At 39.9% G+C, this 14,205-nt stretch overlaps 1 protein-coding gene across 2 annotated transcripts in view; it reads left to right on the top strand.

The window, feature by feature from the left end:
• Positions 1 to 14,205, top strand: part of LOC138354038 (cell adhesion molecule 2-like) — a 176,773-nt gene that overhangs the window by 131,168 nt on the left and 31,400 nt on the right. For both annotated transcript variants that reach the window (XM_069307753.1, XM_069307752.1), the window contains exon 4: positions 166 to 299. In XM_069307753.1, the coding sequence (XP_069163854.1) occupies positions 166 to 299 (134 nt within the window). The remainder of the gene's footprint in view (positions 1 to 165; positions 300 to 14,205) is intronic.

Raw genomic sequence — 14,205 nt, 5'->3', positions numbered from 1 at the left:
CTTACGCCTCACTGATATCTCTCTTCTCTCTGTTGCTATCATCTCTTCAGTCTTCCTCTCGTAGTTTCTTACGCCTCACTGATATCTCTCTTCTCTCTGTTGCTATCATATCTCTTCAGTCTTCCTCTCGTAGTTTCTTACGCCTCACTGATATCTCTCTATCAGATATCCCGAACGAGGAGCCGCGTATCTACGGAAGACAACACAAATACCACATAGGGGACACGACCCGCCTTACCTGTGTTTCAGCGAGCTCCAGCCCCCGTGCAGAGCTCACCTGGTTCATCAATGACAAGCAGGTGAGTGTACGCCTGGGCCAAGCTTAGTTAGGTGGCTTGGATAAGATTTTGGTACGCAGCTAAATCTCAGATAGATGTAGATTGTTAGGTTAGAGTTGGTTAGTTTGTTTACTAGTTAAATGCTATTTTTTCGGGGGGAAGGGGAATAATGATGTGATTGTCTACCAAATCTTAACTTTTAACTTGTAAAAACTTTAGTACCTCGAAAACATTTCCCCTCAGTGTGGTATAACCACATCATTGTACCTTGCCACAGTACCACCACATCATTGTACCTTACCGCAGTACCACTACATCATTGTTCCATACCACAGAACCACAGCATTATTGTCCCTTACCATATTATCAAAACTGACTGGTATAACTGTTCAGCACACCTCTACCACAACTACTTTAATATATATAGAGTAAGCTCGTCCCACACAACCATGAGGCCTGGTCAGGGACCGGGCCACGGGGATCTTAACCCACGGAATCACCGCAAGGTAACCGCAAAGAAATTGCAAAGTAACCACAAAGTAACTGCAAAAGTAACCGCAAAGTAACCGCAAGGTAACCACAGAGTGACCGCAAGGTAACCCGCAAAGTAACCGCAAGTTATGTTTTTAGTAGACAAATGTGAACACGTCATAACAAAATCCCTTTCTGATACGACAGTTAAATCAGTTTTTTTTTGTAATGGTGCATAATTCAACGTGAATTTTATGTACGTAACAATTACGTGAGGAAAATTACCTCTGTGTGAGAGCATGTATCGTTTGAACATATAACATTTGTGAGAAAAATGAATAGCTAGAGTTTACGAGTAGCAAAAATTAATTATATTCACAGAAATCACAATAGCATGATGCATCAAATGAACAAATCCACAAGGACCGTGATAAGGGTTCGAACTTACGGCCGGGATTTTCCCAGACACTGATTTAGTCAAGTCAGTAACAATATGGTCAAAAGAATTTACCGTATAGCCCAGAAAGGCCGTATAGTCTGGTATGGTGCCAGCTAGACATGTGTTGCAGAATCTGGTTAGATCCACCAGAAGGCCCTGTACAATGTCTCCCAGTGCAGGGTTGAGCATTTGTGTGATGTGGTTGGTTCTTAGTCCTGTGAACCCGCCTGCTGATCCTGCTGGGAAAGATGAAGCTGCTTTATGCACCATGGATTCGAACACACACAGGGGTTCTCCTCTGGTGACACCGACTAGGGGAACACTGTCGTCACGTTAAGCTCTGGGTGGGTGTTTTTCTCTCAGGGCTTGTGCTGTATTGGCTTCTCTGGTGGCAACTGTGTCCTCGCTGGTAATGACTCGTATTGCCTCTACTGTTTTGCCTTCTTCTATTTTCTTGCTGACTGTTACTCTGATTTTGGATGCTTCGATTCTGCTGTTGATACCTTTCCTGCAGTTGATGTTTTAAGCAAAGGTGGAGAGGGGTGCCTGGTTGTCCTCTCTAGGAAAATTTTTGTAGCCCTAATGACTGAGGAAGCTGGTGATTTATCTATCTATCTATATATATATATATATATATATATATATATATATATATATATATATATATATATATATATATATATATATATATATATATATATAGTCATATATAGTCATATAAATATTTACTTGGTTACTAGGAGACTCGAACAGCGACCCCACGGGCGTGAGGTAGAAACTCTACCACTATACAAATGAGACAGCAGTAATAGAAACACTTCCAGTGGCAACATACCGAAACCCAAAGAAAATTTCATAATTTCTCCGGCTGATCATAGTACATAGTAGTTAGTGATCCATGTCCACGTCATATAAATTTTCAAACACACTATCGTGGAAATAAACATATCATTCACTTGGGTACTAGGAGACTCGAACTGCCAACATAACGAGGGTGAAATAAAAGCTCTACCACTGTACAAATGAGTACCCTCAATAGGAAATATTCCAGAGGCAACTTATCTAGGAAGCTCAACAAACTCCACCATCAACACAAGGCAACTAATATTACTGAACACGCAACAAATTAACCACACGAACAATTTTTCCTCGATATCTCCCGTCACACTCGACCCGGAGCTGTATATAAAAACATTTAAAAACTGTGATGAATCTGGATATGAAATCACCGACGGATATCCCACGCTGGAACGCCTACGGTATTAGCAATAAAACTTACGCTCTGTCGTGCTCACTCAGCTAGTTGGAAAAATATTTGTGTTTTGACTATTTCGCTGTTATGAAAAATGCACACACAAAGGCTTTTAGCGATAAATAACTGATGTTTCACATTTTTTGTGGTCCGGCATTAACAAAACTGGGGTAAATTCCATGAAAACAGATTCTGATGCTAAAAAAAAAATAAAAATGCATTCAGCAAGTGTTTTAACTGTATATATATATATATATATATATATATATATATATATATATATATATATATATATATATATATCGTCGATAGATAATAGAAATCATCGATAGATACAGCGATAGCAGGCGGCTTGACGTTTGCGAGGCACTACACATCAAGAAGTCAACACCAGCAATCAACAGCCAATTATTGCACAACTATATTCTACCCACCTCAAGACTCCGCTCCAATATAGAAGCATCAAGAAATATGGACCAATAGGCTTTCTACAAACACTTCTATTCAATACCCATCGTTTCGTGTTCTGTCTTGTGTTGATGAAATTAATACCCTATTAATACCACCTCTTGTTCTGTCTTGTGTTGATGAAATTAATACCCTATTAATGCCACCTCATGTTCTGTCTTGTGTTAATGCCACATCACCCCTTCCACCTCACTCAAATGTAGATATAAAATCGGAGATGCGTAAGTTCTATTCAGTTGTGTATTTGTGAACTAAAGTCTTTGAAAATGTAATAAGTTTTACGAAACGCGCTCGTGTCGCGTCAGACTAGAAATAAAAATGAATTTTGGAGAATTGATTTTTGATTTACCTCCAACAGTGAAGCGTAATGTACGAAAGATTGAGAAAATTCGTGTTAGAATTATTAATCTTACTTTTTCGGTCATATTTAATAATATATATATATATATATATATATATATATATATATATATATATATATATATATATATATATATATATATATATATATATATATATATATATATATATATATATATATATATATATATATATATATATATATATATATATATATATATATATTATTAAATATGACCGAAAAAGTAAGATTAATAATTCTAACACCAATTTTCTCAATCTTTCGTACATTTCTTTTCACTGTTGGAGGTAAATCAAAAATCAATTCTCCAAAATTCATTTTTATTTCTAGTCTGACGCGACACGAGCGCGTTTCGTAAAACTTATTACATTTTCAAAGACTTTAGTTCACAAATACACAACTGAATAGAACTTGCGCATCTCCGATTTTATAACTACATTTGAGTGAGGTGGAAGGGGTGATGTGGCATTAACACAAGACAGAACAAGATGTGGTATTAATAGGGTATTAATTTCATCAACACAAGACAGAACAAGAGGTGGAATTAATAGGGTATTAATTTCATCAACACAAGACAGAACACGAAACGATGGGTATTGAATAGAAGTGTTTGTAGAAAGCCTATTGGTCCATATTTCTTGATGCTTCTATATTGGAGCGGAGTCTAGAGGTGGGTAGAATATAGTTGTGCAATAATTGGCTGTTGATTGCTGGTGTTGACTTCTTGATGTGTAGTGCCTCGCAAACGTCAAGCCGCCTGCTATCGCTGTATCTATCGATGATTTCTGTGTTGTTTACTAGGATTTCTCTGGCTATGGTTTAGTTGTGGGAAGAGATTATATGTTCCTTAATGGAGCCCTGTTGCTTATGCATCGTTAAACGCCTAGAAAGAGATGTTGTTGTCTTGCCTATATACTGGGTTTTTTGGAGCTTACAGTCCCCCAAGAGGGCATTTAAAGGCATAGACGACGTTAGTCTCTTTTAAAGCGTTCTGTTTTGTGTCTGGAGAGTTTCTCATGAGTAGGCTGGCCGTTTTTCTGGTTTTATAGTAAATCGTCAGTTGTATCCTCTGATTTTTGTCTGTAGGGATAACGTTTCTATTAACAATATCTTTCAGGACCCTTTCCTCCGTTTTATGAGCTGTGGAAAAGAAGTTCCTGTAAAATAGTCTAATAGGGGGTATAGGTGTTGTGTTAGTTGTCTCTTCAGAGGTTGCATGGCGTTTCACTTTCCTTCTTATGATGTCTTCGACGAAACCATTGGAGAAGCCGTTGTTGACTAGGACCTGCCTTACCCTACAGAGTTCTTCGTCGACTTGCTTCCATTCTGAGCTGTGGCTGAGAGCACGGTCGACATATGCGTTAACAACACTCCTCTTGTACAAGAATGGAAGCAAGTCGACGAAGAACTCTGTAGGGTAAGGCAGGTCCTAGTCAATAACGGCTTCTCCAATGGTTTCGTCGAAGACATCATAAGAAGGAAAGTGAAAAGCCATGCAACCTCTGAAGTGACAACTAACACAACACCTATACCCCCTATTAGACTATTTTACAGGAACTTCTTTTCCACAGCTCATAAAACGGAGGAAAGGGTCCTGAAAGATATTGTTAATAGAAACGTTATCCCTACAGACAAAAATCAGAGGATACAACTGACGATTTACTATAAAACCAGAAAAACGGCCAGCCTACTCATGAGAAACTCTCCAGACACAAAACAGAACGCTTTAAAAGAGACTAACGTCGTCTATGCCTTTAAATGTCCTCTTGGGGACTGTAAGCTCCAAAAAACCCAGTATATAGGCAAGACAACAACATCTCTTTCTAGGCGTTTAACGATGCATAAGCAACAGGGCTCCATTAAAGAACATATAATCTCTTCCCACAACCAAACCATAGCCAGAGAAATCCTAGTAAACAACACAGAAATCATCGATAGATACAGCGATAGCAGGCGGCTTGACGTTTGCGAGGCACTACACATCAAGAAGTCAACACCAGCAATCAACAGCCAATTATTGCACAACTATATTCTACCCACCTCAAGACTCCGCTCCAATATAGAAGCATCAAGAAATATGGACCAATAGGCTTTCTACAAACACTTCTATTCAATACCCATCGTTTCGTGTTCTGTCTTGTGTTGATGAAATTAATACCCTATTAATACCACCTCTTGTTCTGTCTTGTGTTGATGAAATTAATACCCTATTAATGCCACTTCTTGTTCTGTCTTGTGTTAATGCCACATCACCCCTTCCACCTCACTCAAATGTAGATATAAAATCGGAGATGCGTAAGTTCTATTCAGTTGTGTATTTGTGAACTAAAGTCTTTGAAAATGTAATAAGTTTTACGAAACGCGCTCGTGTCGCGTCAGACTAGAAATAAAAATGAATTTTGGAGAATTGATTTTTGATTTACCTCCAACAGTGAAAAGAAATGTACGAAAGATTGAGAAAATTCGTGTTAGAATTATTAATCTTACTTTTTCGGTCATATTTAATAATATATGTCTACAGGAAAGACTGCTACCAAAATATACTAATATATATATATATATATATATATATATATATATATATATATATATATATATATATATAATGATGCACAACTTGCCTAAACACACAAGTGAAGTTATACAACTTTAGAACACTTTCCCACCAGGAGACTCGAACCCTAGCCAGCAAAGAAGCCTTCCAGCAACTGGCATAACCATAAACCATACCTTTAACCAGGTTTAGGTTTTGTGGAGAAGGTATTGTTTATGGTTCAATGTTGACGCCTCAAACAAACAATTTTCCTGAAAGGTTCAGACGAAGCTTACAGGAGTTAAGAGCCGATCCCTCTATACATATAACAAAAGCTGATAAATCCAGCACTGTTGTTATTCTGAACAAGGAGGAATATATTTCGAAAATAAATGATCTCATCCTAGATTCTTCAACGTACACTAAACTCAGGAAAAATCCTCATGAGGAATATATTTCGAAAATAAATGATCTCATCCTAGATTCTTCAACGTACACTAAACTCAGGAAAAATCCTCATGAGGAATATATTTCGAAAATAAATGATCTCATCCTAGATTCTTCAACGTACACTAAACTCAGGAAAAATCCTCATGAGGAATATATTTCGAAAATAAATGATCTTCTCCTAGATTCTTCAACGTACTCTAAACTCAGGAAAAATCCTCATGAGGACATATTTCGAAAATAAATGATCTTCTCCTAGATTCTTCAACGTACTCTAAACTCAGGAAAAATCCTCATGAGGACATATTTCGAAAATAAATGATCTTCTCCTAGATTCTTCAATGTACTCTAAACTCAGGAAAAATCCTCATGAGGACATCATCAAGTTCTTCAATAGTAGCTTGAGGAAGTTGTTAAGTAAACATAAAGATCTTCTTAATCAATTTACTACCTCATCACCTTCATTACCATATCTATATGGACTAGTCAAGACGCATGAACCTAACAATCCCATGAGGCCTATCATCAGTTCTGTCGGATCCATTTCTTACAAGCTTTCCAAATGGCTTACCAAAATCTTGTCCCCATTGTTAGGAACTATTTCCTCTTCTCATTTGACAAATTCTCTTGAATTAGTTAACAAATTGAATAGTGTTCCTGTCACTCCTGATGTAAAGTTAATCAGTTTTGACGTTTGTTCCTTGTTTACAAAGGTACCGGTTGATGATATTCTTGATTATCTTGCTCGTGAACTAATGAGCCATGACTTACCTCTTTCTGCTGATATTATTGTCAGTCTTGTTAAGTTGTGCATTAAAAAATGTAAATTTACCTTTAATATTGAGTATTATTTACAGACTTTTGGAATGACAATGGGGAATCCTTTATCGCCATTGCTTTCAAACTTGTACATGGAATTCTTCGAAAAGAAATTTATTTCAAAAATAACTCCTGGAATCATTCTATGGTTTAGATATGTTGATGATATTTTGTGTATATTGCCTACAGATGTAAACACAGACGAATTTGTAGCCAAACCTAATGACCATTTCACCTCTATAAAATTTGCTATGGAGACTGAAAATGATAAATGTTTGCCATTCCTAGATGTACTTATTCATAGGGAAGATTTTTCACTAAAGTTTAGTGTCTACAGAAAACCTACGAATGATTTATCTTATGTTCATTATTTTTCAGGGCATAGATACAATGTGAAAAAGTCCATTTTTTCTTCAATGTATCTAGGAGCTCTTCGAGTTGTGAGTCCAGAATTCTTAGACGAAGAGTTTAAGAATATTGATTCAATTGGTCTCAAGCTTTGTTACCCACTGAGTTTTTTGGAAGTTTGTCGTAACAAAGCTCGTCGTACATATTACAATAATATATGCAGTGAAAGAATTCGCCCAAAGAATGTGTTATGTTTACCATATTTCTCTGGGTTTGAGAATATTGTCAAGGCCTTGAAACTTTTTAATATACATGTATTGTTTAGCTACGAAAATACTGTTGGTAAGCTATTAGTTAGGAACAGCCCTTGTAGTGACAATTGCGTCATTTAAAAAATACCTTGTAAAGACTGTAGTAAGTTCTTTGTTGGGCAAACTTCTAAAGACTTGAAATGTAGAATTTCGCAACATAAATACTCGGTAAGACATGGCCACACTCAAGTCTCCAACTGGAGACTGATTACCCTCAGTCTAAATTACCCTCAGTCTAAATTACCCTCAGTCTAAATTACCCTCAGTCTAAATTACCCTCAGTCTAAATTACCCTCAGTCTAAATTACCATCAGTCTAAATTACCCTCAGTCTAAATTACCATCAGTCTAAATTACCCTCAGTCTAAATTACCCTCAGTCTAAATTACCATCAGTCTAAATTACCCTTAGTCTAAATTACCCTCAGTCTAAATTACCATCAGTCTAAATTACCCTCAGTCTAAATTACCCTCAGTCTAAATTACCCTCAGTCTAAATTACCATCAGTCTAAATTACCCTCAGTCTAAATTACCCTCAGTCTAAATTACCATCAGTCTAAATTACCATCAGTCTAAATTACCCTCAGTCTAAATTACCCTCAGTCTAAATTACCATCAGTCTAAATTACCCTCAGTCTAAATTACCCTCAGTCTAAATTACCATCAGTCTAAATTACCATCAGTCTAAATTACCATCAGTCTAATGCTTTGTTTGTTCATCTGTCAGAAGATGCTCACCAAATTGATTGGGAGATGGCGTCTTCCATAACGAATCGTAAAAGCACCTATAACAGAAACATAATTGAATCTGCTTTGATACAGATCACAAAAGAAAGAACTTTGAACAATAGCAGTGGTTTATATAACAGATCCATTTTTAATAGATTAATTTAAGAGCGATTTAAGTAGGATCATTGTAACCCATTTGTCTCACTAATTCATTGTAAATATTTACTATTTTATGCTATGATTATCCATGTGTGGGCCTATCTTGAGGTTATCTTGAGATGATTTCGGGGCTTTAGTGTCCCCGCGGCCCGGTTCTCGACCAGGCCTCCACCCCCAGGAAGCAGCCCGTGACAGCTGACTAACTCCCAGGTACCTATTTACTGCTAGGTAACAGGGGCATTCAGGGTGAAAGAAACTTTGCCCATTTGTTTCTGCCTCGTGCGGGAATCGAACCCGCGCCACAGAATTACGAGTCCTGCGCGCTATCCACCAGGCTACGAGGCCCCTGGCCTGTGTGTGGTTGCTGCGTCGGATGGGCCAATAGGCCCTCTGCAGTGTCCTCGTATTGTACCTCATCTCACTCCATAATTCTCTAATGCCTATTTATGTCCAGTACTCGACCTGTAAACCCACTCCTTCTGAAGATGTATAGTACGAAAGTACTTAAGGAAATTCCTGTTTCTGTTTTCCTACGTGGTCTGACACTCACATCTTTAATCACGTGTTTATTTTCGTGATACACAGACACACACACACACACACACACACACACACACACCCACACACACATATATATATATATATATATATATATATATATATATATATATATATATATATATATATATATATATATATATATATATATATATATATATATATATATGTCGTACCTAGTAGCCAGAACGCACATCTCGGCCTACTATGCAAGGCTCGATTTGCCTAATAGGCCAAGTTTTCCTGAATTAATATAATTTCTCTAATTTTTTTCTTATGAAATGGTAAAGCTACCCATTTCATTATGTAAGAGGTCAATTTTGTTATTGGAGTTAAAATTAACGTAGATATATGACCGAACCTAACCAACCCTACCTAACCTAACCTAACCTATCTTTATAGGTTAGGTTAGGTTAGGTAGCCGAAAAAGTTAGGTTAGGTTAGGTTACGTAGGTTAGGTAGTCGAAAAAAACATTAATTTATGAAAACTTGGCTTATTAGGCAAATCGGGCCTTGCATAGTAGGCTGAGAAGTGCGTATATATATATATATATATATATATATATATATATATATATATATATATATATATATATATATATATATATATATATATATATATATTGTGACGGTAACGCGTTGGTGTTCGGCTGTTTAAGGCTAGGGGTATGGCCTCGTCACATAGTTATAAAAAAAAAATAGAAAAAACTGGAACTTCGTCTGTGGTAAGGTAAGGAGAAGACACACAAAACACTAGTAAACTTTAACAATGAAATTTTAATTACGTTAATTAAATCAAAACATGAATAAAATGCACAAACAAATTTGTATAATAAAATCAATCAATCAAAATAATAAGAATACTTAAATGACACAATGAAAAGTTACGTTAAGACAAAATAACAAGAAGTGCAATATACAAGTAAATGGGAGGTGCTGGAATATTGGCTTAAGCTACCACTTCCCTCAGTACACGCTAGCGTCTAGCCGGGAGGAGTGGTAACAACGAGAGCACAAAATATTCTGAGGTAAGAGGTTGGGGCGACCCCAGACATCAAGTAGTATGGGGGGGCGAGTGCAGGTGCAGCCAGACCGGCGACCAATCAGCGGAGCCGGTAGCGATCAACATGTAGTTTGGTGGTTTGAGTCCGAACAGGTGGCTGGCTGCATATGTTTTGCTCACCCTGGCAAGCCTTGCTGGTGTTGTTGTTGTTGTTGGACATGTCTTCCATAGTCGTTTTATATAATTTCAACGACGTGTTTGTGGAGGGAAGAGCAGGCTCAATCTCTTGAAGGAGATTATTGTCACAACTCTCCCCCGAAGCCTGCGGTTCTGGAAGAAGTACGTCGTTATGTGGTGGAGTAATGGATGGAGTCGCTTCTACTTTATAAACTCTGGAGAGATCATGGGCTAAGATGTTGTCAGACTCTTGGTATAGCGTGTCTCCAGGTTGAATTTCTGCAGGTAGCAAGCCCATAGTAGAAGACGTTGAGATGAGAAGTGGGCGTGCTGCAGGAGGTGTAGGGTGGTGTGGTCCGTGTTGATGGTGGACCGAGCACCTTTCAGGTGTGAAGTGAAGTGCTGAAGCTTCAGGATGAGGAAGAGTGGTTCCTTGCCAATTGTTCCGTCGTTCCTTGTAGCAGTAGTCGCTGACAGGTGTATTCTTCTCGCCTCGTTGCTGCATCACGACACCACCATCGTCGGTACCATTGGCGTCGACATGGAGGATGAAGGGCTTATCTGACGAGGTGAGAGTGGAATTAGAAGAGGGCAAAGGAGCACGATTATTATCCTGAAAGCATTTGGGAAGATCATTAAGGATTTCGGAATTAGAAAGCGCTGACTCCTTGTCAGTGCTTTCGGGAGGAGAAGCTGGGAAGGTCTCACTGTGGATGTAGGGTTCTGTGAATGTGGAATAGTTAGTCAAGACAGTGGGAGGAGTACCATTATATTGCTTCAGGAGGTTGACGTGGCACAGCTGGGTCTTCCGCCGCCTATCTGGAGTCTCTATGACGTAAGTGTTGTTGCTTCTGCACTCTTTGACGCAGTAGGGTCCTGAAAATCGGTTTTGTAAAGGTGAACCTGGGATAGGGAAATAGGCAAGGACGAAGTCTCCCGGCTTGAATTTTCTTACTTTGCTGGTCTGGTCGTAATGAGTCTTCATTCTCACCTGGGCTTTCAATAGATTATCATGGGCAAAGCGGTGGACTCTCTCTAGAATGTGTTGAAGGTTTTGAAGAAACTGGGGCACATTCTGATGCTCACTGAAGGTGGCATCTCTGAGAGAGTCTTTGAAAGCCTTAAGGGGAGTACGGCACTTACGGCCGTAGAGCATCTCATAAGGAGATACTCCTAGGGACTCATTGGGGAGACTTCTGAAAATACACATTATTAGGTCAATCTGCTTATCCCAATCCTTTGAGGTTTCACTACAAAACTTTTTCAAGAGTGCTTTGATGGTCTGATGACTACGTTCAAGAGAACCCTGTGAAGCAGGATGATAGGGGCTGGACAATACCTGTTTGATGTTGAACTCCTCCAGTGTCCTTTTGAAGAGATCACTGGTGAAGTTGGTGCCACAGTCACTTTGAATCTCCCTGGGAAATCCGTATTGAGTGAAGATCTTCAATAGATGTTTGATAACCGTAGCAGCCGTGATGTTCTTCACTGGAACTGCTATGGGAAATCTGGTGGTAGGACACAGGATGGTTAGGATGTAGGCGTTACCTGAACTGGTCCGAGGTAAAGGACCAACACAGTCTATTATGAGTCTGTGGAAAGGTTCCGCAGGCACCTGTATGGGAATCAGTGGTGCTCTGGGAATGGAGACGTTCGGTTTGCCTGCCATCTGACATGTATGACACTGTTTTACGTACTGTTTGACGTTATTTACCATACCTGGCCAGTAGTAGTCTTGACGAATCCCATGGTAAGTCTTGTTGAAGCCGTAGTGGGAGAATGCTCCGTGGGCCAGGTGTAGAATAGTGGGCCGCAGGCTGGTGGGAATCACAAGTTGTTCGGTGTTGGCCCAATCGTCCTCCTCCTTCAGTTTACTGGGTCTATATCTGCGGTAGAGCAAGTCGTTCTCTAGGAAGAACCCAGGAATACTGTCGGGTTGAGTCTCAGCCTGGAAAAACAATGGTGTTAAAGTAAGATCTTCCCTCTGCAACTTACGGAACTCCAACTTAGTCAGATGCGGGGGTAGTTTCTGAGGGTCTTGAGGGACAGCGGTAGCAGTAGAGTCAGCTGGCTGTGGACGTGCGGCTTGTGCACGGGTGGTCACGAGAACCGGAGGAGAAACTTCATCACTCTTGAACCTCTGCTGGAACATACTCAAGAATAGGGTTTATTGGCACAGAGTTACACACCTGGGGTTTGTCCATGACGATCAGGTTGGTCGGTTGCAGGTCTTCTGCCAAGTCGTTGCCTAGGAGAAGTTGCACTCCAGGCATGGGAAAAGGCTTTTCCCTGACGGCGACTTGGACTTCCCCGTTCACGTAGGGACAATCCAGGTGGACTCTGGCGAGAGGGTATGGAGTGGTAGCAGTGAGGTCAGTGATGAAGACTGTTTCCCCGGTGTAGACGATGTTGGGCACAGCCGACTTCAAGATGATCGATTGTAGAGCCGCTGTGTCCCTCAAGATCTTCAATTTGAAACGTCCCTCCGGATTTGAACCGTTGGCAGAGACAGTTCCAGTATACAGGTGGTTACTGAAAAGAGAAAGATCATTAACATCAACACCAACATTCATCACAGGCTTACCGGACTTAGGAGGAGTTGGTTTGGGTCTTTGTTGGTCAGTGGTTCCCTTGTATTGAGACTTACCACACTTGTCTATGGTATGTCCATAGAGTCTACAATACTTGCAGTACAGTTGTGAACCAGCTTGATCGGGGCTCACCTTCTCGTAACTGTACCACGACTTCTTACTGGAGGATGGTTCAGGTGTCAGCCGGTGGATGAGGCTGTAAGTGTCAGCCGACTTAGCACACTTCAGGTAGTCGGTTTCTTCTTTATCTGCTAAGTAGAGGCGGACAGGAGGTGGCACACGTCTCAAGAATTCTTCAACAAGCATCAGGTTGACGAGTTCTGTAAAAGTAGAGACATGTGCTGCTTCCAGCCATTTCATGAAATACCTCCGTTTCGTGTTAGCAAACTCTAGGAAGGTAGTGGTACTTGCCTTCAGGTGGTCACGGAATTTCCTTCTATAACTTTCTGTGGAAAGTAGGTAGGCGTCCAACACTGCTTGTTTCAGAGTGTAGTAGTCATTCTCAGACGCCAAAGTACTGAGTGTGACTGCAGCTCTACCTGTAAGATGGACTCTGAGAAGTGTGGCCCATTGGTCGACAGGCCAACTGAGTTGATTAGCAAGGGTTTCAAAGGTGGTGAAAAACACATCAACTTCTGCTTCTACAAAGGATGGCATTAACTTACTTGCATGTGATATATTAAAACTGACGGGAAGATTGGCAGTAGCTTGCTGGCGTTGAGTGAAGTGGGAAGTTTCCAAGGCGATTTCACGTTGACGACACTCTAGAGCCAGAGTTGCTTGTTGCTTGTCATGTTCGCGTTGTATTTCCAACTCGCGTTGTTTTGTTTCAAGCTGTACTCTCTCACGTTCATGGAGCAAGGCGACCTCACGTTCGTGGAGGGCGAGTCCACGTTCGTGTTCTTCTCTCCTCAAGGCAGCCTCGCGTTCTTGTTCTTCCCTCCGTATGGCAGCCGCTCGTTCTTGTTGTTCGCGGGCTTCCCTTTGCTGCTCACGTTCAATCTTAGCCAGCTCTAGTTTAAGTTTCATCGTTGCCAAGTCAGTTTTCTCTGCAATATAGTAAGTTTCATGAGTTTCAGAGTCTATCTTACCTTGCTCTAAATAGTAATCCAGCAACAGGTTGTGTAGGTCATTTTTGTTGGCTTGGTAGGGAACTTCTAGTTGATACTCATGTGCAAGAGTTTGTAATTCAGTCCTCTTGGCACGACTTAAAGTCCCTATTTCACCTGCTGGATTTGCAC

Source organism: Procambarus clarkii, chromosome 61 (assembly GCF_040958095.1).
Source record: "Procambarus clarkii isolate CNS0578487 chromosome 61, FALCON_Pclarkii_2.0, whole genome shotgun sequence".
NCBI classification, from domain to species: Eukaryota; Metazoa; Arthropoda; class Malacostraca; order Decapoda; family Cambaridae; genus Procambarus; species Procambarus clarkii.
This window is presented reverse-complemented; position numbering and strand designations above follow the sequence as displayed.